The sequence below is a fragment of the Aspergillus alliaceus genome (assembly GCF_009176365.1).
Source record: "Aspergillus alliaceus strain CBS 536.65 unplaced genomic scaffold BDW43scaffold_2, whole genome shotgun sequence".
Classification (NCBI taxonomy): Eukaryota; Fungi; Ascomycota; class Eurotiomycetes; order Eurotiales; family Aspergillaceae; genus Aspergillus; species Aspergillus alliaceus.
Window position 1 is genome coordinate 95,187 of NW_022474685.1, and position 26,775 is coordinate 121,961.

Sequence of the window (26,775 nt, forward strand, 5' to 3'; positions counted from 1 at the left end):
GAACTAAGGAGGAACATCAAATGTATACGAGTAACATAAATCAATCATTTCGCCGCTGAATGCTTGCTTAACCTGACAGAGAATTAAATGCACCTCCTAGGGCCTCAGCCCCCTTTCCGAGTAGGAATATGTCGCAATATAGCTCATCAACCCTGAAACACCCTATTCGATCGAGCCAGATCATGGTATCATTGCCAAGGTGGGAGTCATTACTGTCTGCATAAGCCTCTTTTGCAGGATTCGTTTAGAAGAGTGAGGCAGGACGCAAGGTCAATGATTTCCTTTCAGCCTCATCCTTTTCGTAATCAGATAGTCAGTCTATATAGTTTGGCTGGGATCAAGTTTGCCGGCTCTTTAGCTAGCAACGTAACTTCATAGTCGGTCTTTTTGACCTCCCGATTCTTGGTCAAGCTTAGGCGCAGGGAAGGTGTAATACAGGTCGCAAAGTTAGCGGTGACCATGACACGGTACGGTGTCTCCCCAGTTCATCAGTGATGGTCTCAGGTTCCTTGGATAGACAAGCATCGGCTAGACTGATCAAGATATCGTTCCTGAAAAATATCTCGTTTTGTCCCTAGGGATGGGTTTTATCGTAGCTTGTCGACACAAGTTGTCATCACAAAGGCCCATGCAGTTGCTGGATGTTAATGACCGTAAAGGACTGCGGGAAGAGTGGTGGCAGCATTTGCCTTGGATGCAACACCCAGAGTCAACCATCAGCCAAAAGAGCTGGGTTGAACTGATAGATGGGACGGTGCGCAAATGAGCAGGGTAGAAAAGTACACCCATTGTTATAAAGTAGAGTATTGTGGCAAAACCCAGCATTGTCCGTATCATCTAGAATGCTTCTTCCAGTCATCCCATATTTCACATGACGCGGCTTGGCATGTACACTAATCCTCGATCATTTAATCGAAGAGATCTTGATATCTCTCGGCCCGGCATCATATGTTCAGGCTGAGGTCATATGATGGCATCGATAAAGTAGAAAAGCTAAAAGCAAAAGAAAAGGTGCCTAATGAGGTAGCTTCGGATCTTCTAAGGTTTATCGGCAATTTATTACGATACATAGTCTATTATAGTGCGTAGATGCTCGTATATTGGGTATATCGAAATGAGGGGGCCTTATACTATTTCGTCATGGAGTTCTGGTGAACTGTCGAGATCTTTCATAGCAGCGTACTTGTGCAGCCGATCTCCGGTCGTCGGAACAGGCTTGGCGAGTCGCAATACCCAGCAGAGACGATATTCAAGCGGTAACAGAACCACCAAGATCCGATTGCCTAGGAAGCAGATCGTGACACTAAGAACGGCTACGACGGCATCTAGCCAATAATGATTGGCCGTAGCCACAATCACACTCAGGACCAGCAGCGGGTAAATAATGCCGAGTGACACGTAGAAGAGCACCGCCAGCCGGGAGGTCCTGGTTGGCATGCCCAACAGCCGCTGCATAATGCCCGAATGGTAGATGAATGTGCAGCCGATCACAAACGCGTAGGTGAAGTGCAGACTCGGCATCGCGGCGAACTGATTGACCGACTTGGCCCCCACCCAGACACTCTCTGCATGCTCCTGCCGGACCGTGTCGAAGAAGTTATATTCCTCGGGCAGGAGTCGGGGAGGCATGCACGGGTAGAAGCAAAAGACGAGGAAGGCGGCGAGATTACCCAGCGTCATGGTTCTCCGAACAATGGCGAACGTGCGGTGATTCGGGGCGCTATAGTAGTACCAGGAGAGGAACCTAGCAAAGGGAAGGGGGTTGTTAGTATTGGAATCCGCGATCGATCCAAAAAAAAAAAAAAAAAAAGAAAAGAAAAAAAGAAAAAAGAGAAGTTCAAGTTCCAACGTACAGCACCGTTCCCGGGATGTGGACCAAGGAATAGATCCGATTGAAGAGGGTCAGCCAGAGCGGATGGTACTCCATAAAGAAGCTTTGGAATTCAGATTCCTCGACGGGGAAGAAAAACCGGAAAATGCCCTTGTGCTCGAAGGTGAGAATGTCGATGCCATGGCCCTGCGCAACTTGCACGACACTCTTATCCGCCGGCGACAGACTCTGCGAGATCGCCTTGGTGCACGCGTAGAAGAGTAGATTCATCACCCAGTAGAACATCTCCACCAGAAAGGGGAATTTCTGAATGATCCTGCTATGGATATGATGTCTCCATCTCGAAGAATCCGGCACCTTGATCACAATCCCACAGAAGCGGTATGTTTCGGCATTCGAGGTTTCCAGCCACGTATTCTCCGTACTCCTGAGCACATCGTCTGGGTTCCCGAGTTGTATATAATCGGAGGGGCGTGAGATGCTGAAGTTCCGTCGTCGATTGATTATCAAAGAGCCGATCATAATACTTAGCACGATCTGTAGATCTGTCCGTTAGCATGTCGGCCCATATCGACGACAACCCCAAAAGGCAAGACCCTCCACCTACGATAGGTTCCACCCATTTGTGCGACTCAAACTGAGGTTTTCCCAGGTCGGTATGATCGGGCGCCGCCATGGTGTGTATAATGAAGGGAAGGCCGGGATCTGTGCGGCCTTTGAAGGGAGAGCAATAAATAGTAAGGAAGGAGTAGGAGTGGTCTCGTGAGCCATGCACTGAGCTCTCCCCGCAATCGGCAATGTAGAAAGATCGATAGTGTCCGTCTCTTTTAAGGGACACGAACAGGAAGAAAGGGCCACGTTGACATCGAAAGTACACGAGAGGGGTAAGAAACCTGAAGGGTGGTCCAGGTGGAAGGAAGACGGTCTATCCGCAATGTGCTTTTTTCCTCCCCCCCCTTGGTCGCAAGCTGAAGGATTCTTTAACATCCCTTGGGTGTGTGTTTTATTCTTTTTTTATGTAAGCGGGCCGTACCAGAAATGTGATCCATCTTGCCCCTTATTTTGACAAATAAGGATCCGCATCTTGTCGGAACTTCTGGAGACCCGACCAGCGTTTCGGAGGTTCTCAAATCGTTGGTCTGCCGAAATCTCGGGGCATCGGAGATCAAGAACTTGCCTAGGGTATCGATTAGTGCTTAGTTTCTTCATAGGGAGGGAAAATCCTATTCATAAAGGTGAAACATCCATGCAACGTTCTGGAAAGTTCAGATTTTGTGGAACGAGTACGAAGGAATGATTAGAAAAAAAAATATTTTTATTCAAATTGATTTTTTCCTCCGAGGTACAGTTAAGTCACTTGTTGTTTTTGGAAGGTCACGCTATCCGATTATTCCTCGGGATCACTCTTACTCTTACTCTTACTCTTTTTCTTTTTTGTCAGTGTATCCAGAACAAGGAAATAAACGGCATTGTCCACATAACTCCACGATTTCTCTCTGAGAGACTAACTTTATCATACATCTGCAAGCTCATTGTTTCGCCAAAGCCTGACATTACTCATATCCTTTCTATTTTCAAAATTGAAAGGTGGGGTGGTCCTTTTTGGCCCTATTGCCGTTCCTATTTGACACTATAGAAGATAGTCTTGGAGATAAATTTAATTGTGAAGACCGTTTTTTTTAACACCCTATCAGGACAACTACGTATGATACTCCACCCGTACTCGTATTGAACTATCGACTATCGAGTACGATACACGATACGATACAAGCCAATCCACAACCGGCAATGATTCACGTGAACCACGTACTGTAAAAGATTGCCCTAAAAATAAATCAAATCAAATCAAATCTCACCTCATCCTCTCTGTCCCCTCAACTGAATGAACATCTCGCGTCAGTACAAACTAGCCACGCACGCTCTCTCTCACACAGCTCGTCCAGACCTATATTACGTCAGTGTCTTCAAACCATCATCAGAAAACAAACCCTCAATCATTATTCTTTTTTGACCCTGGAGGGGTACATTCTCCGAGGTGATATTGCATCGGACGTAAAGCCTGACATAGAATAGCAGGTTTCCCTTTATCGGGGTCATTAGTATACAGTACTGAATAGATGGGACCAGTGGTCCGTTGAGAACATGAGGACTTGTAGGGTTATATTGCATGATACCTGTCGACAAGCAGCGATCGCCTCCCGTCCCAGCGTATCCGACTCAAAAGACAATAAAAATCGCACAGGTCAGAAACTTCACGATGCCGTATATCCCCGCCGTAAAAGCCACCCAACAGACGGGGACGACAGACCGAGACTTGCAAAAATAGTCGGAGAATACTTGTTCAATGCGGCTGTTTCCAGTATTTTACTGCGGTATTACCTTTGGAGTATATATATCCCGATTAGCAGGGTAGTAGTGAATAGTACTGACAAAAAACTAAGGAACAAAAAAGCCAATAAATAGAGAGGTCGCCTAGAGCAGGTATTTAAGCAGACATAATCCCTAGATGGTTCAGAGAAATAAGATAACCGTCCTCATACTTTTCATGAATAATATGTCACCGCGTTTCGTACCCCGTCATGGTACTTCACGTCATCAGTGTGACACACAGAGTGAACCGTCGACGGTAGGACTTCTTCGAAAACGGCTCCTTTAGGAGAGCCCTGTTGAGGAGAGCGAATGTTGTGCCTCCATCACATATGAGTGGTCTTCTGCTGGTAAGTTGCGCAATTGCCCAAGGACGCGTGGTGCTTTGTCCGGTTGCTGCATCGCGAGATATCGAAACGACTCGTTGCGAGAAGCATACCGACCCAGAGAATCACCGCGGGGTATGCCTGCAGGGAAAGAGGAATAATGACAGCCATATAATTCTCGTCGTATGTAGGTGGATATACTACTGAAAAGGGCGAGGTACAAAACTCACAGCGAGGCCAAAGACTAGGGCTAGCTGGTAGAAGCCCGTCCCTAGTCCACGGATTCCTCGCGGTGCATTCTCAGCGATATATATTGGAAGTACGGAAGAGGCTATGTTGATTGAGAGTCTACCAATGAACTTATAGATGCTTTTTGTCTGTAAGGCACACATCGAGCCAAATTATCGCCTTACATACAAAACTCCAAGAATAACACTCGCTCCCGCTTGCAGAGCAACCCCAACGAACAATACCAGTGCAGCAAGTATGAGCGACCATTGTCGTCTGATGGCGTTGGCAATGTATGTCGAGACTAGTGCCCCAAGAAAATATCCTGCTTGGATGCTGGAGACAATGGTCGACCCGAGGTTTGCCAGAACAGTGACTTGCTTGCCTAATAGCCCATATTGCCTTTCAAACGGGTGGGCTTTGGCGCAATGATCCTACTTCTAGGAGAGGATCTCACTGCTTGAACGAATTCATGGTGGGGACGCCCCCAATGACACCCATGTCAAAGCTGAAAAGCATGGAAGCTCCACATGCCGAGATGGCATCAGATGTCATGGAAGGCTGAGACATTGTGGAGCTAGTGGGCAGGAGAAGCATAGATAGTCCTACCCCTCATCATCACAGTTGTCGCCCAATTTTTTTTTTCAACTCTCTTCTATCCAAGTCCAAGTCTCTTGTCCCGAGATATAACTGGCTAGCGGATGTGCAATCCAAAAAAGACATTACAATGGTCGTCTACAGCCGCGCTCTTGGCCAAGGTAAACACAGTTCCATTCCACAGATACTTAAAGGAGCCATCAACGTCGAATTATGTAGCAGTTCGTTTCTGTAGGATAGAGCCCCATAATTCCAAATGACCTTCTTTTAGATAATTATTCGAAATGATACTGGCAAATCAGATCTTCCAGAGGTCTACAATTTCCGGGCAATCTTCATTAGTCTGACAGTATAGCCTGAATTGGAATCCGGGGTAAAAGCAGGAGATTTTCGGGGAAATTAGAGTCGGCTATAGATATAGATACCCAGCTCAGAAAGATAGGCTACTACTTTATTCCTTAATTCTAGTAACAGTCGAACCAGGTGTCATCTCTTACAAAATCCATTAGAAGTTGGCCTACTCCTTGGTTATCTGGGTCGGGAAACCGGCCACGAAGAAACGGCAAGTTTGATAGGAAGGCGTCAGGGCATTCCTGGGCCTCCGGGGACTCTAGAAATGGGAATGCTTGCGGGTCCGGGAAGTCCTATGGGAAGTGCGGGTGAGACTCTGTGCTCTCAATAATGCTGGAATTCATGATATCGTCGAGGTCTATGGGGGTCGACAAGGGATTTTGCGTAAGGTCTCGTGACTGAAAATTCACCTACTGTTTTCCGGGCGGAGTTGCCGTTAGAACCAAAGGCCCGTGAGTAGCCTTCCGTATCTTGAAGCGATGTGAGATGGGCTTGTGGCTGCATTTTAAGCATGGAGATGAATAGACGAACGAGGGTGGGACAGCTCTGTTGTTCCTTGGGGCTTAGTGCCCCAGCCATGAAAGCTTTGAACAGGAAAACGGAAACATGTATCTCACACCTGTAGGCAAATTAGCTTCGTAATCATGCTCTTGAAGCGGATGTGCCAATCTTACAATAGAACCTGACACGCATATACCTGAGGTGTTTTGTCGCGTTCAATCGCTCCACAAGATACTTAAGAACTCTCTTGGCAGCATCAATGGCGATATATATATGTTTGCCATCAGCGCTAGCCATCAATCACTACATGGAAAATAAGATGACTTCGCGTTGTCGGATCTAGTAGCGCTTTTGGGCCACGGATAAAGGACTGTCTGGAAAGCGAACGCGTTGATATAGAGGCGAAGGTATCCAAACTGAAGAAATAGCAGGTCACTTAAGTGAGGAGGTAGGTCAATATTAACCCAGGTTTCCTTCCACATGGCCTATGCCTTGGAGCTGTCATCGAGGTATTTGGTGTAGTCCCCAATGAGCGTCAGCTGCACTGTCCGGGTTTTGGATGCGTATAATATATCACGGATATTCCCAAATATGGTAGTTAACTCGACTTGTGCCTGGATATAACTCGCATATTTTACCCATTTGGCTTCTGAGGCCGTAAATACAGGTAGTCATCGATTGTGAACCGAGTAGATAAACCCGGTCCGCGACACCAAAAGGACTGTCCCATCTGGATCCAAATTTGACTGTTGGCGAGGAATTTAACTGGGCATATTAGCTGACATTAATGGCATGTGGAGCACGTCCTTACATATCCATGCTAGCCTATTACGATGGAGGTCCAACCTGTCCTCGATTCTTGTCCTTGCACTCGCCCCGAAACGAATATAGTTCCAGGTGTAACAAGTAGGGTTGTCGGAGAGCCAACCCAATGAGGCTCCATGCCACACTGTCTTCTGCTGTCGCCTGAACCTGGTGCGACGGGCCGTTACTATCTGCAGCTTCCCTTGCGCATTCCTTGGACCTGATATGTGGAACCCATTCGGCAAGGAGTAGCAACCCTTCCATGACACCGACATGCCGAACACTGGCAGCACCCAAAATGACTCGAAGTAGCAACTTCTCCATATACTCTGATATTCTTCTATGTAAGCCTTCGAGGCCGACTCTATCTTTGGTTGCGATAGTTAGCACAGCTGTTAGGAGGAATGTCTCTCAGGCCCGTGACTGCTGAATATGGTGCACAGCAAACAAATCGCTGGGCAAAATTGGAAGATAGGGATGGAAATTTTGCAGTAGCTAGCTCAACTTGTCAGTCTAGAAAGGATAAAATCAGATATTTTACCTACTATTGAGGTAGTGGTTCCAACAATGGAATGTCCAAAATGCCATTTCGCATGAGTTCACTGGTAAGAGGAGTATAGGTAGTCCTCGACGCTTAGGGGAGAGCGCTACGGTTTGCCTCTCTCGCTGGCATTGGATCGGTAGGGATTTCAGTTATTCGTGGCTTTCTCCTTTCCGCGCCCCTTTCGCTCGAGGCTGTTTATGCTAGAATCTGGAGGGCCTCAAGCCGATTTTGAATACCGCCGAGGCTGTAATCTGCTACAGCCGTTCTCGAACTAGTGGTGTTTGCACCATCCACTCCGACCCTGTCAGCCGGTAACTCACGTTCTTGAAAATCTCATTCTTGGTGTTGTTGGCCCTTGCGCCCAGGAAACCGAGAGTAATGGCTGCCTCGCCGTGGTGTAGCCACGACAAATCGGTGGCCGTCCGAGGAGCATTTCGAGCACGGATGGTGATCGTATTCATTGTTATATTGTCTTTGCCTAGTCAATCACTTGTTATGTCCGGGACGGGACACCCCTTCTAAGTCACATTTTGTTTTCCGCTATCTGCAGTGAATGCAGGCTCAGTAGAGACGCTCCCCTTTACTTTTCGTCATAATTGACTTTAGGTGATTCGATCCGGATCAAACGACAGTGGGGGAGGATTGAAATTATTGCGGGGAATATCTGGTTGATCGGCTTTAGATTCTTGCCCACGGCGTAGATCAATCAAATCGGCTATACGTGGCAACGGCATTTGATTGGCTGACCCCTAGGGTTCGGTCTATGTTCTAAGAAGAACCTACATTCCTTCAATGTAGTCTAGTTGCTGTATGGGTTCAAGCTCTATTATATTTATTATTGTTTATCTCAAATAGATTCCCACAGAAATACTTCAAAATGGCTACAATGGTTGAATCCGAGGTTTTGACCTCACTACCCACCAAACAACAACCAAATCTTCCGAAGGATGACATCTACGGCAAATACTATCCCACCGACCCCAAGAACCAGAGACTGGTGTCGAACTTCGGGCCCACGATCCCGGAGCAAGTTGGTTTACCTACAACCGACTTCCAAGGACACACCCCATTGGAAATTGTGCGAGAGCGGTTGAACCGCGATTGGTATCTTTTTCTAAACCTCACTATACCCCTCCTTTGTGATTATACCTCTATGACAATGCTGACCACAAGTAGGTAAAAGGCCTTCTCCCAAAAGAGCTCGTTCTCAAATGTCGCCGCGAACACTCCAACTACATGTCTCCATCTGGCCTCTTCACAACGGGCACCGACCCAATCGAAGGAATCTTCAGTGAAAAGGACAGCCGCAAGGTTCCTCCCACCTGGAAACATTCGACGACTATTCGGACTGAAAGATGACGAAGAGGAGTCGGAGAAATACCTAGAATTTATGATCAGTGCACACGAAGCACAATCCTACCTTAACTTCTGTGAGATAAAAGAGCTTTGAGAATTCGTCCGCTGGTTCGCGGTGGGCTGATGTATCTGGAAGGGTCAACTGATATCGGCCAGAAGATGGAAGAGGAGCTTAGCCGGAATGCGGGCTATCTCACGGATGAGGGGCGCGTTTCCGCGTTCAATCAGAAAATGAATGATGGGGGGTTCTTGAACTGGGACACGGTCGAATACGGGCAGAAAGTAAATCGAAAGTGGTTGATTGGGAAGTATGATGTCGGAGACGTCATCTTCCATAATCCTTGGATGGTTCATGCCAGTTGCAAGAATAAGTATCCACAGAGACGTATGAGATTGGTGACTGATCCGAGATTTGTGGATTCTACAAAGCCGTGTGATGAGGTAAGTTAGTATTTTATTAGGGCTTACACCATATTGCTGACCTCTACCTTTAGCCCTGGATGAAAGTTTTTCGACCACTTGATGGGTTGTGATGGCTCAATGGCTCCCACTGCGTCACGCAGTAAGGTGGAAGGCTGCAATCTTTCCCTCAGTCATTTGATATATTATGAATATTGCCTCTCTAACGCACTTTACATCTTGGCCAGAGAGACCAACCAGCGGCTAGTACAGCCTTGTAAATAAGATTTACACCAACAGCTATAAGGGCTGGTTGAATTTAGTAGGCCATGAACCAGACCTGTACGGCATTGCGGCGTCGATATACCTAGTGGGATCCACCGTAAACAGTAGGTAATTGTAGCACAGGAGTGATGCGTAGCAAGGTGACAGACCATCTCGCATCCGAAGGGTTCGAACTTTGTATAATTAAATATCCAAGAGCGGCCTAGGATCATCCCTACAATGGTATCAGCTGACCTAGATCGACTTGGGGTACATCCTTCACCTGACTGCCTTCAAGCCCTAATTGAGCCGTATCAACACATCACATATATAATATTATCTCGTCACCGGTAGATATCATCCCTGATGGCCTGTTGCCGACCGTAATCCAGAACGTCCAGACGCTGGTAGATGGCGCATGGTGCACTTCTACGTTGCAGTCGCATTATGGCGTCACATATCATTTACATCCCGTCCAGCAGGTCTTTCCATTCCTTGCCAAAGATAGCAGTCCGAAGTAGATCAACAAGCTGATTGGGTAAACTGCAGCGGTGGTACACGAAGACGAACAGGCTAACTCGGCTTCAGCAACTCTAAAGACCTCATAGATGATGGATGTTACGCGTGGGGCGTCTGTGGGCTTGTCAAGGGTCTTCCTCTCTCTTCGCCCATAATATGGTAGCGGAATGGGGGCCTGGTGGTCACAATTGGTATTGTGAGTCGTACTGAAAAGGCCAAGCGCTGTTTTGGTGTTCTATCGGAGGTGTACCATCAAGGCAACGCAGTCACCGCTCCTTTTATTAGAACTGGAGGCCGAATATTGGCTCAGCTCGGGGGCCAGGGTCCATAATTAGTTGTATTGTACATGAGACAATTTTAAAGTCGGGTTGCGGGTCTAGTGAAATGTATATGCATACATAAGCCTAAATACAAATCCGGTGAGTATGTATACCTATGACCTATGCGCGTATGTGCTACGCGGGCACTACATGGATGTAGAGAAGTAAAAGCTGAACTAGCTCAGCATTGGCGAGGAAAGAACTAACGGATACAAGCATCAGGTATACGCATACGTATAAACTTGGATGCATGCATGGTGGCGCATTACTGTATTGGCATATGTAGGTGTGGAGCTGATCCAGGTCATAGAGCGGATATTGATCCCAACTCTGTATACAAAATTCGCCCCCAACATTCACACAGCCTACCTTGTACGCTGTCAACAAATTAAATTGCATGTCATAGTCAGCGCTCATTCTAGCTTGCACGCTACTATAGTTTCATCAGATTGGCATGCCGGTCTACAAGTATGGAACCTACCACCCAATGCCTATCAGCTTTAGGATTCCACCCACATTAATGCTTGGAGTAAGTAAACTTGAATCGAAGGTCTTAATGTAGATAAACCGTGTACCAATGGGAGATTTATGAGAGTTGACAAGATCCGGTTATAAAGAAAAGGTTATATATCCCAAACCCCTCACTGGTGGTTTACAAGTATCCGTAATCGTGTTGGCATTAGGACAGAGTAGCTTACTGGGCACGTTGATTGGATGAGTGATATTTCTGTCCATCAAAGCCGACAAATATAGTTTGGTTACACTTAGGGGCTGTTTGACATCAAGTCAAAGTAAGATTAAAACGACAACTTCGCAAACGTTGATTGTGGATGTTTCATTTCCAGCTCCCATGAGCAACATGGTATTTTGTACCATGCTCGGCGGTGAGATTAGGCTTGCCCGAGTCCTGTCATGAACGGATTCCAGCAAGAAAGCATCATCAAGGATCTTCGGTCAACCCTGATATGAGGTGCTTATCTTGGGTCTTGCGAAAACAGTGGCATTCTCCCATGGTGTCCGTAATACCCGCATGGCACAGGATAGAAAGGTATCTCCGCGGGAACCGGTAATCCATTTATTGATGTTGGATGGTGTAACGCATGTTGTAGATCTCCTTTTAGTATAGAGGAATCATCAAAAGTGCTAGATTGACTTGAGATATCCTTGGTCAAACCTGGCGCAGCTGACCACCAAGACGGGCATCTCTGCAAGGGAGATTTAGTGAAGTTTGAGATGTGATAGCTGAGAGTGACGTCTCCCTATCACATTGGGAATATAACCTAATCTTGCATTGGCCAATTATTGCTGGTACAACCACCTATAGCTGCACGTTCCCGAGCCCTATTCGATGGGTCTACGACGGCACAATGTAAGGGAGTCAATAATACGCTGAGCCGCAGGAATGCCAAGCAGTTGTGTCTCGTGTTCCCTTTTAAGTACAGAGTCCACAGATTTGCATGTTGTGTAACGTGGTGCGCCTGCACCCTGCACCTGATTGCCCATGCCCTAGATATTTGCATCCTCACTTGCTCCGTAGAAATGGCTAGATTGGGCGTCCCATGCAACTTGATGCGAGCTATCTTCTTCATTGGACGTGTATAAGCCTAGTTGCCTGTCTTAGGCTTAGGCCGTCTCGTAAACTCAAGTGACTCGTATAGACTGGCTTCTGATTTTGGCCGAATGTTTAATCCTTTTCCTCCCCAGGAATCAATGTCTCAGCCCATATCGCTGGAGAAGAAAATTGATTGGATAGACCTGTCCCTTGTATAGGAAGCCACATGAGGGATTTTCTAGTCGGGTGTGAGAGTTTTGTTTCTGGGCGGGTTACTATGGAGAGGCATAAATATAAATAAGTGTAATTTGCCTGACGTGTTCTTCATTCATAACTAACCAGAACCAACCAGACTCACTGATCTCAGATTTCCCTCTTAAACTAGAAAGAAGGCTGAAAGGTTTCAATTGTTCATTCCGCATTTCACAATGATCAAGTCCGTTGCACTCCTCGCTCTTATATTCTCTGCAGCAATCGCTGTACCAACCCCAACGGAACTTGTGCCTCGGGCCTGCACTACTCTGGCTCCTTCTATCATTGATGTCCTGGATGCCGCAAACCCAAACACTCCGAGCCCCGGCCAGCAATTTACCCTCGAGCGCAGCGGCTCTCCTCTGAAGAACAACAAGATCGCTGCGCTGACCTTCAACAACATCCCAGCCGGCGCAACAGGCTGTAGACTTGAGCTTGGATTTCCCCCGCTGAGCGAAGGCCAAATCGCCCCCAGAGACATCCAAGCAGACATCTGGTCGACCGATCCTTGGGACAGCAGCTCGTTGCCCACCTATAACCATCAGCCAAATAAGAGGGAAATGGTCGCAACCACTACCTTCCTGAAGGGACCAACCCCACAGGCCAGCCATACTGTGTTGGCATCGAACACATGCTCATCCACCATGAGCTGGCTGGCACTGTTGAGTGAATGGCAGAACTTCCCCGGGAGTGTCAACTTCCAGAATTCCATTGGTAACGGGGCAGAATTTGGGTTTAGTTTGGTCTTCAATTGTTGAGTGTTGGCTGGCCAAAGTTGAATATTGCCTTGCGTGAACAGGAATGCTAATCTGTCCCTGGTGCTGCTTGAGCAACTCTTGGCTTACATTCGTACGCGGACGTTGTACATGTTTTCTGTAATCTTGGCTCTCAATATGTTTTCTCTTCTTGATTGGCGACAGTATAAGCTTGCTGTTAGTTGTAGTCGCTCATTTATCTTTTAGGCCTTTGGAATACTATCTTCGATTTCTCTTGCCAATTTGGTGCGTAGATTAGAAGTCAATAGCCCCCTGTAAAATGTAGCCAGCTATAGGAACCAGGAGCCCAGGTGCTGACCAAACTCTGCCAGTTGTAGATAATTTTATTCGAGCAAAGCATGCAGCGGCATTTGATTATCAGTTTGAGGGGTAGCTCGAAGCGAGATTACTTATCACACCGCGGAGGTTTTCACACACATCATGATAAATGGCTTCCATTGTTGTAGAAATGGCAATCAATCTGGTAGGAAATATCAGCTCCCCTACTTTCGGTTGTCCAACGCGTTTCATTCTTCCTCTGGGATACGTATTTGGGTCTTACGGCTCATTACCCCTGAAAGATGTTGGTCTACAAGAAGGAGTATCAATTGACCATATGTGTCAGATTGCCCTGAAGGATCCCGGCCAACAATGACCACCTTCGCGATCGTCCGCTCAACATCTTTCCAGTTAGAAGTTTGGCCCCTGTCACTATGGGTTTCCACTCCTTGATGATATATGGTAAATTCTGGACGGCCAAGGGCCCTATGCGCCGTAAAGTCCGGTCCAGATGTGCTACACCAAAATATCAGCAGGCTTGGCCACATAGTGTCAGCAAGCAGGCTGTCAGGAATATCCGAGACACTGATTTCTTTGTTGCTGTCAGCTCTCCATAATAGCTCGGTCTTCTCTAATTAAAGATCTAGGGGATCTGAATCTCTGCGAAACTCGGTGTTTTGATGAATTCGAAGCACCCTTCCGTCCTCGGACCGCATATGAAACTCAAGCCAGGCGTGGTTTGAATCAAGATAATATTCGTGTCGCTGCGGGTGATTTCCACCAATCCACCCAACCCATGACTAGCTTGGAAACATAACTTTCACAATATGCCCGTCAGATAAACGAAATGGACAAAGTTCTATCCTTCGTGCAGCATAGGTACAAAATCCAAGAAAACACCATGCCTAGAAACGGTTTAGGTATTCACCCGTAAATTCTACACTTGTGGATCGCTCGAACGCTCGTAGAACGCCACTGAAGGCATCTAGACCTTCGCTGGGATATCTCAGATTTCTCCGAGAATAAAGCTGCGAAAGACAGCCGTACGCCGTATCGAACTTTCTTACAGAAGATGACCAAAGCCTGTCAAATTCGATCTGCTTGAAGGCCGAGTGCCATTGCACAATAACAGAAGCTCTTGGCAGCTATCTTCACACCACCTAGCTTCTCTGCATTCCCCGTACACCTAATCCGATGTGAAGATGAGCAGGCGTTGCTAGAGAACGGCTTCTTGAAATGCCCATACACGGACGCACCACGTCGAGCCTTGTAGAAAGCCGTTTCGTGTTGGAGATTCAATAAGGGGTTCTAAGTTCAGTAACATCCATTCCCCATTTACTTTAAAGGGCTGCTGCATTTTATGGAGGGTTCCAGGTCGAACACCGGGAAGACCGCTAAAGGTATCACTACCAGCAGCGCCCACGATTGTGGGTGTTGCCAAACCAAACATAGAATCCGTTCTGGGTATAAGATCCATCTTATCGGCCAGGGAGTCTTGTATAATGCAAAAGCTGTCCACTCATAGGTATTTTTCACAAATTGCTCTCGTTATAGACAGGGCATCTGCAATGGTGGGCGGCACTACATCATGCGAAAGAGCCCTAGCTCCTTGAACCTGGCTAATATATCAAACTGAAGCGATGGAAAGGGTCTGTTTCCCCAGACATAACTTAGAGCGATCCAAGAAGCTTCGCTGACACTCTCAAAAATGTAGAACGCTCAACATCAATGAGGCGAATAACGGGTGGCCTTGGGCTAGCATATCTATGGCAACGATCCCCATTCTTGGTAGCACAATATTCTTTTCATCCTTGAAAGAGGCGGCTGTCTGCAGGTAAGGGTAGGCCCCTTCTCGTGTAGGGCTCATGATGTGGCCACACGACTGGACGAGTTTCAGATATCTCCGAAATGGTGGGAGGTTTCCCGTCGCATCTCTGAAATCTAAACCTGGGCCCTATCAACCAGAGATGTTGTCCGAGTTGCGTGAGATGAAGCTAATTTCACAGTACCAGAAATTGAATACCATGTTCATTCCTGCATATTCTTTCAATGTTTTATAAGGGACAAGCACATGGTATATATAAATTCTCGTATTATCTAGTGAGAGTCTCGCCGATGGCCCATATCTCTGTCTTGTCCAGGCCATAAAGAGGTCAAGGAGCATGCGACAAGAGCAGCGACGCTTGGACTGTACAACCAACTCTTGAAGTCTAAAGTCCATAAGCTCCGACATCGATTCAGGTGCGGATACTATCAATGTGGAGAATTCATGGCAAAAAGAGCATTACATGACACTACGTTGATGTGTGTCATGAATAGACGTGTGGATAGGTTCAATACTGAGGTGAGCCCGGTGGAGGGGCTGTTTGTGAGCTGGCATGTATTGCTTCCCGCCTCGGGAAGACAATCCACCCGCCGCAAGACCACCCCACCGGTGAAGCGTGAGACAACATGGTCCTCCAGTCCTGAACTCGTTCCCCAAGAATATAACGCCCACACTTCTCCTCAACCGGCTCCCACATCGCCGCCTGCAGCTTTGCCTTGGCCCCCACGATTATAGCAGATTGGTCTAGAGTAGCATACATGGCGATGTTCGTCCACTCGATTTGACGATAAACACAGCTCCAAAATCAACCGTCCAGTTCATGATTACATGACTCGGGCTTACTTATATGGAGGATTCGCCAAGGCACTGTAGTCCGTAGATTCGTCCATTGCCGCTTAGGGACACAATAGCTGGAAATCTACTTATCTTGCTTTCGTCAGTTAGTGTCGCCTTCATTTGCTCTCTTCCTTTCTTTCCACTCATTTGGCCTTATTCAGAGAGTAGTAATATGTTCCGTCTGGTTTCATAACGCTGTCAATAGCTTGTCGACGCGGCAATTAAAGTGAAATTAAGTGGGCATTTGGCCGTAGCAGCAACACTTTACCAAAGTAATAGCCAATGCGAATAAACAGGCCCCAAACCTGTTATATGGCGCAAGAAATACGCCGATGATAATCACCTATCCGCTCTGAAGAATGCAAAAGCACACCTGACCAGTACTAACCACCCTTGTCTTGATAAGCTATTTTAAACGTAGTCCATCTTGCAAAACAAGCCAAGGGAAGCATTAGCACTAAAATCGTTGCCAAGACCACCGTTCGCCCCAGAGATTTTATTCCCAAGCCTTCCATAGGCAGCCTACTCTATTCAATATAAGGTTCAGTAATGACTACCTATAAAATCGAAAGTTGTTATGTTACCGACGCGGCGCGTAACAACATGGCCGCTTTCTTGGGGACCCGACGTGGATCCTGCTGTGGCCGAAGGACATTACACAGGGGTTTATCATTGAGCAGGCGACGAAGCGTCAGCCGCGTAACCTCCTGCGCGACCTTGAGAAAGTTCGGCATGAGAAGGCTGATGATCCTGTCACTGGTACTATTGTCGGATACGCGCGTTGGATACTTCCGTCTGGCATGGCCGGCAGCACAGGTGCCGGATATGAGTGCGGACGAGAGCAAACGGTATCAGGAACCGGCGGAATCAGCCCGGTGGGAATGAGAGGCGATATGGATGCTCTCGAAGACAGGAATTATGGGGTGATAGACCGCATATTAGCGGAGAAGCCACACATCAGTAAGTGCACAATGTTGAGCTGTAGTACATGGATCACAGTACACGGAGCGGTTTCTGACCCCATAGTTAGAGCTTGATTATATGGCTGCTCATCCCGGAAATAAGGGCAAATGGATCGGTACGGCGCTTGTCACCAGCGGGATGAGGTATGCTGAGATGGCCAGAGCTCCTATTTTCTGCATGGCTTTCAAAGCAGAATGCGGCGTCTATGCGCGGCTTGGTCGAGATACTTATACAAGATGATTCGCAGTACGGAGGGGCTGGAGAATATGGAGCGTACTTTATGATGTATGATGTCCCTCAGAAGGTTTGAGCTACGGTTAGCGGTGGTGATTTATATTGGTCTACTTCTTAAGACTCCCGTCATTGAGCCTCCCTATAATCTACAGTTAAGAGGTAATATTGTCCCGTATAGGGGTGAACTTTCAGGGCTATTAGATTGCTCAGCAGTCGGCGTTGTTTCTAACAACTATGCTTTTGCGAGATTTTTTCGTTAGAATATGGATTGACTCACGACTCAGTAGACACCAATGCTGCTCCCCAAGTCTTCCCTCATCAGTATTGTTTGTGGTTGAGTATTATCCATCAGTTCAACCATGAATCAACTCTATAACGCTATGGACTATGGTCAACCGGCACCGGGATTGGTTACCCCAATAGCGATATAGAACATTTCGATAATTCAGCGGTGATAGTGGAGAATCCTGACAATCTAGGTCAAATTCTTGAATTTACTACCGATAACCATATGTATAGTACCCTGAATATAATCAGAGTATGCCACAAGGGATTGTTAATAGAGGAGATTGTAGAAAGCACAGCAAAAGCAACAACAGCCGGGACATCCCAGCCCAAAATAGCAACCTTACAACGGTTGGACTATTTTTCCCAACTAGTGTGCCCAGTCCAGAGGCCTTGTCCTGTATCAAAACAGGAGGCATTTATCTACAAGACATTAGTTGGTATTGACACCTCACATTACACGTCCGATTGAGGCCGCTTCCATGCAAAAGGAATAAGTTTATATCTAAGCACAGGATTTCTACTCGCCGCTGACCATCCTGGTCAAGCCAATTACAGCCGAGTTTTGTCCAGGCAACTATCTCCGATTCTCGCTAAATTGATCTCTATGTTACGCTCTGTACTCTCCACGGTGACTTTTCTCAGCTTGCGACAGACCAGGCAAGATTTCTCCAAAAGATAACCATAGTTATGGATATCGTCCGAGGCCGCTCGCACCCTTAGTACATGCCCCTTCGGGATTTCATTCCCTACCTGATTCATGGTGGAGACATGAATCATGTCCTCTATGATTGGTTTGCAAGAGTCCATTAGCGACGTAATCGGCGACTTGGCAATTGCGATGAGGCATCACAGTATGTAACATGAATTGGGTAGGTTCAAATTAAGGGCACAAACTGTCAGTTATTGTAGGTTATCCTGATGACTATATTTCAAGAGCACTAGCAAGTGTTTTATGGTCATCCTTCTAGAAAAGCACCCAGACAAGAGCCAGACTAGGAATTCTGCACTGCACTCCCGTTTGAGATCCCGTCCGCAATCCTGTTCGGATTCGGTTCCACATAGTCTACAACATTGTACTAGTTCATCAAACTATAAGCACCTTGCTTAGAGGGATACAGCGGCAAAAAGTGGTTCTAGAAGGGGCCGGCAGTTTTGCGTGCTCAATGGCACCATTAGGTGCTTGGCAATGGTACTAGTGATATATTAAAACCAGCGGATAATTGGAAACAATGATCTCTTATATGCCGAGGCTTGATACTGCACCAGAAGGATCGCAGGAGAGGATATAAATTGCTGTACTATGTTTTCATAGGTGTAGCATTGGACTATTGATGCAATTTCTCAAGGCCAGTTCTTTTGGACTCGGAAAAACTAGCAGGAGAAGTGCATAGCATTAGTTATCATATATCTATCAACATTAATGACCTCACTGTGGATCCCCCGCCTTGACTCCGCACTTCAGGGATAAATCAGCCGTACTATTCTATTCCTTGCCAAGGTCTCAACAGACTGACACAAACGACTCACATGGATGGCTGATACTTACGTTGGTATTCGTAATAATCTGTAGTCTCCGCGCAATAACATGCTCAGTGCCATAGAGCTCCCAGAGAAAAGATCGATGCCATGAAGGAGCGGTGTATGAAAAATAATGGAGTAATGATCGTCAGACAATGAGGGACTCTGAAACAAGTTTATATAGTCCCAGGATTGACCATCCAATCGGACTGGGACAATCAGAGACAGAGGCGAGAGGTTGAGATACTTCCTCTTCAGGGTAAAACAATGTTTCTCCCTAAAATAGCATGCTGAACAATATATAACCCGGCCAAACCACGCCTTCCATTGAAAACCATTCTCTCCGTCAAGCTTCAATCCATTCTACCTACAAACCCTTGACTCTCTTTGCTCTCAGGTTTCCTACCACCGTCACAATGAAGTTCTCCATTGCTGCTGCTGCTGCTGCCGCCGGTCTCCTCAGCGCCGTTAGCGCTGCCTCTCTCCCTGCTGCCTTCACCCTCGTTGCTGAGGGCGGTTTTACCGTTCTGACTGACGGCGGTATGTTCGTTTACTTGGTTTGCCACCACAGTCAATAGTTCACTAATATTTCCTAAGAGTACCTCTACTACGGTTTCAACAGTACCGACGCCAACCACAAGATCGCCATCTGTAAGCTCTCTCATCAAAAGATCAACAACAGTCTACTAACACCCTATTCAGTCCACGCCACCCCCGACACCGGGGCTGTTTCCTACACTGCGGAGGACCAGACACCTACCGGCTGGCAGAACCTGTACGTCGTCGAGAAGGACACCGCTCCTGTCGGCCTTACTCGTCCTCACTCCGGTGCCGTCCCCGAGGGCGCCAGCACCGTCGACTTCAGCGTCAACGACAAGGGCCTCTTCGCCCACGGCGGTAACGCTTATTTCGCCGTTGAGGGTTACGGTGACAACCCCGTCAAGACCGTCTACTGGTACGGTCGCCACAGCTCGACCTACCGCGCTGCCGACCTCTATGTTAAGGAGTTCAAATAGACGACTCCTCTGACATGAGCTTGGGCCATGAGACTGCGAAGTGGATTCGTCTTGCGACTGTGTTGATCCGGTGATTGTGCTGCAAGCGTTTCATTATTCGATCCTTTCTGAGTACTTAATATATTAGTATCTACTTTTTACCACAGATATACATATCATCATTCCGTCCAATTGACACATTCCAGGAATACTGGGCTCCACTTGGTAAAATATAATGAGATCATGACTTGGACCCGAGGAGTATCATAGGCAATATTCCCAAGGGAGAATGGCGTTTTATATGGGGAAGACTTGAAGCCATGCTTTAGCATCCAAGTTACTTATGTACAAGCATTATCAATTGGACCGAGCAACTAAAAATATCGTCTAGAAGTCATTCGTGACTGGTCAACAGTACCGCAAGACCAAACCCCTTGTACTAATCGACAGCTCCTATTGCGTAATTGTCTGCTAGTTCGGTTAAATAGAGGCTTGGCATGGATGAAATTCACTCATCCGGATGTTCCGAGTATATATATAACCCAGCCCGGAAAAATAGATGTGCAAAAATTGATGACCAGACTGGGGCTCGATCCCAGGACCTTATGCGTGTTAAGCATACGTGATAACCAACTACACCATCCGGCCGCCTGTTATGGTTCTTACTTTACCTTTTGTTATATAAGCAGTTCAAATTGGTTTGAAACAGTTTCCCTCCAAAGGATGTAGTTTTTGTTTCTATACAGAGTAACTTATGATTAAGCGCAATTATTAATTAGGATATGCATATTTCAGATTTTGCCACCTATAATTTGATGACATTGGGTAATCTATGAGTGGCTTGCAGCCAATCTATATAAACAGTGTAAACTGCACGTAATTTCTGACCGTGGAACTCTTGTGCTCTGGCGGTTGAGACTATTCAAAGATGTCTAGGTTGACATTCCACCCTCCCCAAGCTAGCATGTTGGAAATTTATATCTGTACTATGTATACACCATCCATCCTATTAAAGTAAAAGACGAATATGTGCTGCAATAATTCGCAAGGTGATGGCTGAAAGGTTCTTGTTCTCTTTTAGTATCAGGCATGTAGGGTAGAGATATAGTCTAAACAATAGGAAAATTTGCTAAAGAAACTTGAAACGAGACGAAATTTACCATAGCTCATCGTACACCAGCGTCTTCAAATAGTTAAATGAATAGGGCCCGAGCGGCCTTGTCCCTGATTGAGGCCAGGATCTACTTTCGCACCACACGTTAATGACCGATAGCCATGGTTGGTGGAGATACCCAGCTCCAGAGTGATTCATTCGTCAAGTCCTCATTGGTGTGCTTTTCAAGATTATCATATCTCATTGCTATAGGCGCGCGGAGATCTCAGAGAACATGGAAACCTCACCGGCTTAGACATGCTATCTAATTACCTTGTACGTGAAGGGTTACTGGAAAGCCAGTCGTAGGATGGAATAGAACAGGATTTCATCACTACTACCGGTCATGAACTATGTATGTACTGGTCGGCAATAGAGCAATTACATATGCTTGACCTTACAAGCACTACCAGCGATGTCCAACCTACAAGGCCATTAGTGGAGATATTCCAGCAACAACCCTCCCTCGGCTACCGAGCCAGACATGTAAGTGCCAGTCACAACGTAGATTTGCTCTACACAGCCACATGCTATCGACTAGCGCTGGGTTAGTTTCGGCAGTGCCGAGATTCGGTAATTCAATTTATGCAGAAAGTGGAGGAGTATCAAGTTATCAGCGGACGCTGCTCCGCCGCCAAGAACCTGGGCAGGGTTAGTCTGCGTCCGGAAATTGCTGGTTTCCGAGTCTTGGATATTACTCCCAAGAGCTGTTATTATGTGAGGGATGCATTGATTGGCGGAATACACTCAACCTGGGCCTTGATATAGGACCGACTGTCTTCAGGCTGAGACCATGGATGAATGTCAAACGAGTGTCTATCAAGTTTTTGTCTCGCCGCCGGCGAATTACCGCTATAGGATTAGGCCTTGATAGCAGGGAAGAAAAAGACACGGCTATATAAGGATCCCTTATCTAAATCATTGCTCGTTCACTCATCTCATCGATACTTACTCTACGACAGTAAAGATTAATCAGCCATGCTCTCGCAGATTGCTCTCCTTCCTGCCTTCCTCCCCATGGCTCTGGCCTGTCTGGGCTACGAAGGGGGAGTTCCGACACCAACGGCTCACCACTCTAACAGCGCGGTGATTGAGATTGCAGCCGGCGAGGTCTTCGATGCTGGCTGGGCCAAGTATGATCGTGGATCTGGTGCGTGCGGCGGTCAAACCGAGGGAGACTGGAAAGACGCAGTCTTCTACCTCCACTCCGGCGCCACCCTGAAGAACGTTATTATAGGCGCCGATCAATCTGAGGGTGTTCACTGCGATGGTCCTTGTACCCTTGAATACGTCTGGTTCGAAGATGTCTGCGAGGATGCGATTAGCATAGTATGTCCTTGAATCTATGAGTACGCCTCGGTTGCCTCCTAATAAGATATATAGAAAAACGACAAAGCGGGACAAGAGACGTGGATTATCGGTGGTGGAGCATACCACGCTTCTGACAAAATTGTTCAGCACAACGGTTGCGGTACGGTGAATGTAAGGACGCTCTGTGATTATTATCCTTTGCCGGAACTGTCACTGACAGCCAAAGATTATCAACTTCTATGCCGAAGACTACGGCAAGGTGTACCGGTCTTGCGGAAACTGCTCCAGCCAGTGCAAGCGGAATATCTATGTCGAAGGAACCACCGCTCGGGATGGTGGTGAGGTTGTTGGTATTAACCAGAGCTTTGGTGACACTGCTACCCTGGTTAATGTTTGCACTGATGCTGATCACCCTTGTGTTATGTATGATGGGTGCGAGGGTAACTGCGAGCCCAGCAAGGTTGGATATTGCTCTGGGTAAAAGAGGTTAAGAGATAGTGATACTCGGCATAACATGGACGGGTAGAAGCGCGATGTCTACAAAGTATTAGAGATAGCCTTCACCAGGAAGATGTACAGTGTTTGCGTCTATTTCACTTGTTGGTTTAAAAATATGCAGTTCACTATTATATAACAATTGTACCATTGCCTTCAGAACACGATATGTTTGCTCTCGCCATACTAATTGCGAATCAAATTGGCTTAACATATCATAGATGGTTGCGAGAAAAATCAGCCGAAACTTGCCGCAGTTGAAACCAGACTTTACTCAACACATGCACCCGAGGATTGTTGGTTGTCGTTCGGTTGCCGAGATGAGAGCTTCGAGCGTTAGATGCAAGTACGCTCAACACGGTGTGACGGATCATCCATAGCTGATACCTCTACTCTTTAATGTCCACGGCAAAATGAGCCGATCGTATTTGATCTATTACGCTGCTCACAAAAGCCTAAGAGAGAAAGGGAAAGCGTGAGTCATGTTATCTAGTGCGATCAATATAGACTGTGACTATGCTCTGATACCAAGACACCAGTACCTCACTAACAATATCGTCTGCCCAATTGGAAGTGATGGGCTAGAACCTAGTTGAGATTTATGCTCTTTAAAGAGTATCTCAAGAACCTATGGGCTTCCACGACTGACTGTCATTAGAGATGTCTTTACAAAGCTTTAGTACTTGTTGCCAACAATAACACGGCGATATAGCCCAAATCGACTGTCTGTTCATTCTAGTTTGCCAAAAAAAAAAAGAAAAAAAAAAAAAGAAAAAAAAGAAAAGGTATCCATATGAACTAATATATTGAGTGATGCGAAATGTATAGATAGTATGTCCTTTGAGGCTCGTGCCTAGTAAATAACTGGGCAAGCACTAACAATCAGGCTAAGGAATGCGCATCATCCCGTTGCCATCCTCTCCGACATAACCTTTCCCTCATCCTCCACCACCATTTTCTTCACTTTCTTGCACACATTAAGCCACATCAAGCCAGGCCGGCTGTAGTGGCCCGTTACATCGGACCCAGCCAGGGTAGCCAGGGATCCATCATTTGGGAAAGGCAATGAGTTTCGCTCTGTTCGTGGCTGCCTCAGCAACTAGCGCGCATGATTTTCTGATGCCTAGGTGCTGGTCCACCCACGCTGGCTCGGCTTGAGCCACGGCGACACGGACAGTATCTGTCAACATACTTGGGGCGTTACAGAGTGAATATAAGTTGTGTTTACAGTCTACCACATCAGGTTACTTCCCCGCAATCAGAAGTGGTCGAGCTTGGATCAGTGTTAGATAAGATACCGGAACTTACTTAGTTTTAATCAATCCCACTAGTCCTACTTAGTAGTACTGTATGTACTTTACAGAATCATAGCAATGAAAATCACAAGAAATCAAGGATCAAGTCCTTTCAGAAATGTACTAAGACTAGCCTGGAAAAACTTTTGACGACAAGCCCTTGCAGATGTGGTAGCACCTCGACGGACTATCACTGGCCCGGCTACCTAATTGTGGAACTAGTCCGTACAGAGATACTTGGCCCTTTGGGGGTCTTCTTTGGTGTGGCTCTCTCCAATTGAAATGCTCGGGACACAATGTCCCATAATATGCGGATGATGGTTTCATGCTCCCCTGAGACCCACGACTTATGTGTTGAGGTATACTAGAGATAACGACGGATTGGCCACTGTGACGCGTGCATGCATGTTGGGATGGTTGATATGGAATAAACAATGGCCTTTCGAAATCCATGGATTTAGCTTCAATACTGGCCGAAGAAGTCAATACAGATGGGAAAAGGGAGGGAGGAGATCTCCACAAGAATGCAGCACTATATGAATATAAATGAATTAAGGCTTGTGATCATCTTTTCCCAAGTTATATCTCGAGACGGTCATGCACTCTCCGAATCGACCCCAGTAAAGTGCGTTTAACTTCCTGAAATACGATATCGTTGTCAAGCCGGTAAACTCCAAACGCATCATCAATCAAAACTTCCCAACATTCGTACCCGGTGGAAGTGAAGGCTCGAGAGCGACGATCATATACGAATTTATCATAGAGGACATTATCAGCAAGGTGTGCTAAATGCGCCCGCAGCTCCCATGGATACTGAAATGGGCCGGGAATTTCAATGTAGACCCAAAATTTTATCATTCTGGTGGTCTGCTCGATTTGATTGATAAAACTGTTGGTGTAGGTAGTTGATAAAGTCAGTATTGTGGTGATATGACAAGCTCGAGATGATTTGAGAAAGGTAGTGAGTGAGTAGCTGAGATTATAGTTGAACAGGATTTGGAAGGGATTTAAGACTGGAACCCTTACGAAGATATGTCTTGTCAAAGAATGTGAAGTTCTGTATTCTCATATATGCTCTGAAAATATTTGCCCTAGGAGGGGAGGTAAGTCCCTATTGGGGCGGTTGTTTATTCCTAGCATGGTCTGGTCTTTCTGGAAGTTACGTGTTTGGACGTACGATGGTATACAAACCACCGCTTTTCTCCTAATGTCTGTTTACATTGTGGAAGTAGTGGCTCTTTCGGAATCTTCTTCTCCTTATGGGGTTGACTCTCCGGGTTTTCCTCGTGCTCAGTTTGTTGTGCCCCTTCGTGTGGCAGCATGTATGTAAACAATAGATGCGCATAAAGATGTCAATGAATGGCATTTAAGGCCATTCTTGGATAAATACTCGCCGATCTTCACCTCTGCACGTAGATTGTCTCCCTTATGTATTCCTCGGCACACATCTGTATGCTGCTCCTTTTTTGCATCTACGGAGGATACGTCTTGTGCTCAGCCAACTAGACGGTACCTCCTTTGCCCCGTTACCATGATTGCAATGAATACAACCACGTCAATGATCTCATTATCAGCTTTCCAGGAAATGTCAAGGGGCGGCGGGCAAAGTTGATTAAGCGGTACTGTATGTTGCGAGCTGGTTACCAGGGAGCCGTTGGTAATCTACTAGCGCGATAAAGACAGAGCTATTACTCGCCTCTTCTTGGATACCGCAGGATTTACGCGTTTATCGTAGGCCCTGATTGAGCTGCAGCAGGAGGCCACTTATTTTTAGTTTTTGATTCTGAGTCGTCACAAGCTTTATCTCAAGACGGCCCACGGCGATGAAAGTAGGAAGCTGGTTGAATGAAACCGTTATTATACAAAACTATGTAGAGACGTCTTGTTGTTTCATTCAATCAGTTTGACCAAGAATGAACGAACTGTTTAGATCAATGAACGTGCTTTATCTGACTGTATCACAGAGAGGAAGTAGTTTGGACCACAAAGCCCCGAGGCAGCTTCCGAAGACATCTTGTTTTAGGTCTGTTTCGATCCAAAAAGGATTGACTATTGGGACTTGTCAACAAGAGACTTATAATGAAAGTATCCTCTCTCCGGAGGAGCTACTTGACTTGTTAAGCTGTCACCTCTGTGAAGGTCCTCATGAAGACTTCTATGGACATTTATCCTCATTCAAGGCATTTAGTGCCACCCCTCAATCGATTCCACCTTTGAAAATTCCATGTATTCCATCGACGACCATAGCAATTATCGAATCATCGTCTCGCCCATACCGACTAATGTTTACTGCATAAAGCATGTTCTCCAGACTCCTTTTCATTACCACGGTCTGCTTCTATTGATTCAAGCTGCGGTGGCAGCCTCCTCTCGTCGCTCGTATAATCTGTGATATGGTTATGTTAGTCTCCTGCGTATTTGCCGATCGGCCTATCGCGAACCCAAAGAGCAAAGTCCTCAATCTTCGGGTTATCGGCCTCAAGACGGAGACCCGGGTGAATAAGTATGCTGCCCGTGACGTCTACCTTAGATTATCTTTAATAGTTCATGAGGCCCGACTATTCCGCATGAAGGCCTCGTCGACACATCGAAAAATGATGTGGTGAGATTAGTAGT

The 26,775-nt window shown here is 46.5% G+C and overlaps 8 protein-coding genes and 1 non-coding gene across 9 annotated transcripts; 6 read left to right on the forward strand and 3 right to left on the reverse strand.

Moving 5' to 3' along the window:
- Positions 1–981: 981 nt before the first annotated feature.
- On the reverse strand, positions 982–2,676 carry BDW43DRAFT_68309 (phosphatase PAP2 family protein). Its single transcript, XM_032050382.1, has 3 exons — positions 2,439–2,676; positions 1,854–2,368; positions 982–1,744 (listed from the first exon to the last, which is right to left on the reverse strand). The coding sequence occupies exons 1-3, from the start codon at positions 2,505–2,507 to the stop codon at positions 1,126–1,128; spliced, it is 1,203 nt and encodes a 400-aa protein (XP_031905589.1). The 5' UTR covers positions 2,508–2,676; the 3' UTR covers positions 982–1,125.
- Positions 2,677–3,657: 981 nt separating this feature from the next.
- On the forward strand, positions 3,658–4,682 carry BDW43DRAFT_259730 (uncharacterized protein). The gene has a single exon (XM_032040118.1). The coding sequence runs from the start codon at positions 3,974–3,976 to the stop codon at positions 4,292–4,294; it is 321 nt and encodes a 106-aa protein (XP_031905590.1). The 5' UTR covers positions 3,658–3,973; the 3' UTR covers positions 4,295–4,682.
- A 2,347-nt stretch (positions 4,683–7,029) lies between these two features.
- On the reverse strand, positions 7,030–8,010 carry BDW43DRAFT_305660 (uncharacterized protein; the record flags this gene model as incomplete). The annotated part of the gene is made up of 3 exons (XM_032045836.1): positions 7,030–7,369; positions 7,430–7,500; positions 7,870–8,010. The coding sequence occupies 3 exons, from the start codon at positions 8,008–8,010 to the stop codon at positions 7,030–7,032; spliced, it is 552 nt and encodes a 183-aa protein (XP_031905591.1).
- A 416-nt stretch (positions 8,011–8,426) lies between these two features.
- BDW43DRAFT_305661 (uncharacterized protein) lies at positions 8,427–9,438 on the forward strand (the record flags this gene model as incomplete). Its single annotated transcript, XM_032045837.1, has 4 exons — positions 8,427–8,627; positions 8,733–8,979; positions 9,042–9,346; positions 9,400–9,438. 4 exons carry the CDS (start codon positions 8,427–8,429, stop codon positions 9,436–9,438), a joined length of 792 nt encoding a protein of 263 aa, XP_031905592.1.
- A 2,922-nt stretch (positions 9,439–12,360) lies between these two features.
- BDW43DRAFT_68352 (uncharacterized protein) lies at positions 12,361–13,047 on the forward strand. The gene has a single exon (XM_032050383.1). It carries the CDS (start codon positions 12,388–12,390, stop codon positions 12,967–12,969), a length of 582 nt encoding a protein of 193 aa, XP_031905593.1. The 5' UTR covers positions 12,361–12,387; the 3' UTR covers positions 12,970–13,047.
- Positions 13,048–16,456: 3,409 nt separating this feature from the next.
- Positions 16,457–17,180, forward strand: BDW43DRAFT_296194 (uncharacterized protein; the record flags this gene model as incomplete). The annotated part of the gene is made up of 4 exons (XM_032044171.1): positions 16,457–16,486; positions 16,558–16,867; positions 16,938–17,087; positions 17,125–17,180. The coding sequence occupies 4 exons, from the start codon at positions 16,457–16,459 to the stop codon at positions 17,178–17,180; spliced, it is 546 nt and encodes a 181-aa protein (XP_031905594.1).
- Positions 17,181–19,326: 2,146 nt separating this feature from the next.
- On the forward strand, positions 19,327–19,926 carry BDW43DRAFT_296195 (uncharacterized protein; the record flags this gene model as incomplete). The annotated part of the gene is made up of 3 exons (XM_032044172.1): positions 19,327–19,450; positions 19,508–19,561; positions 19,613–19,926. The coding sequence occupies 3 exons, from the start codon at positions 19,327–19,329 to the stop codon at positions 19,924–19,926; spliced, it is 492 nt and encodes a 163-aa protein (XP_031905595.1).
- A 553-nt stretch (positions 19,927–20,479) lies between these two features.
- On the reverse strand, positions 20,480–20,553 carry BDW43DRAFT_t20. The gene has a single exon. It is a non-coding gene; the product is annotated as a tRNA-Val (tRNA).
- A 1,246-nt stretch (positions 20,554–21,799) lies between these two features.
- BDW43DRAFT_319114 (pectate lyase) lies at positions 21,800–22,850 on the forward strand (the record flags this gene model as incomplete). The annotated part of the gene is made up of 3 exons (XM_032048842.1): positions 21,800–22,387; positions 22,442–22,540; positions 22,596–22,850. The coding sequence occupies exons 1-3, from the start codon at positions 22,037–22,039 to the stop codon at positions 22,848–22,850; spliced, it is 705 nt and encodes a 234-aa protein (XP_031905596.1). The 5' UTR covers positions 21,800–22,036.
- Positions 22,851–26,775: the final 3,925 nt, after the last annotated feature.

Excerpts from the sequence above, each read along its gene's own strand:
- BDW43DRAFT_68309 (XM_032050382.1), bottom strand. The coding sequence starts at position 2,507 with ATGGCGGCGCCCGATCATACCGACCTGGGAAAACCTCAGTTTGAGTCG. Across the intron at positions 2,369-2,438 it reads ACAAATGGGTGGAACCTATC|ATCGTGCTAAGTATTATGAT; the intron begins GTAGGTGGAGGG and ends ACAGATCTACAG. Across the intron at positions 1,745-1,853 it reads CACATCCCGGGAACGGTGCT|GTTCCTCTCCTGGTACTACT; the intron begins GTACGTTGGAAC and ends TCCCTTTGCTAG.
- BDW43DRAFT_259730 (XM_032040118.1), top strand. The coding sequence starts at position 3,974 with ATGAGGACTTGTAGGGTTATATTGCATGATACCTGTCGACAAGCAGCG.
- BDW43DRAFT_68352 (XM_032050383.1), top strand. The coding sequence starts at position 12,388 with ATGATCAAGTCCGTTGCACTCCTCGCTCTTATATTCTCTGCAGCAATC.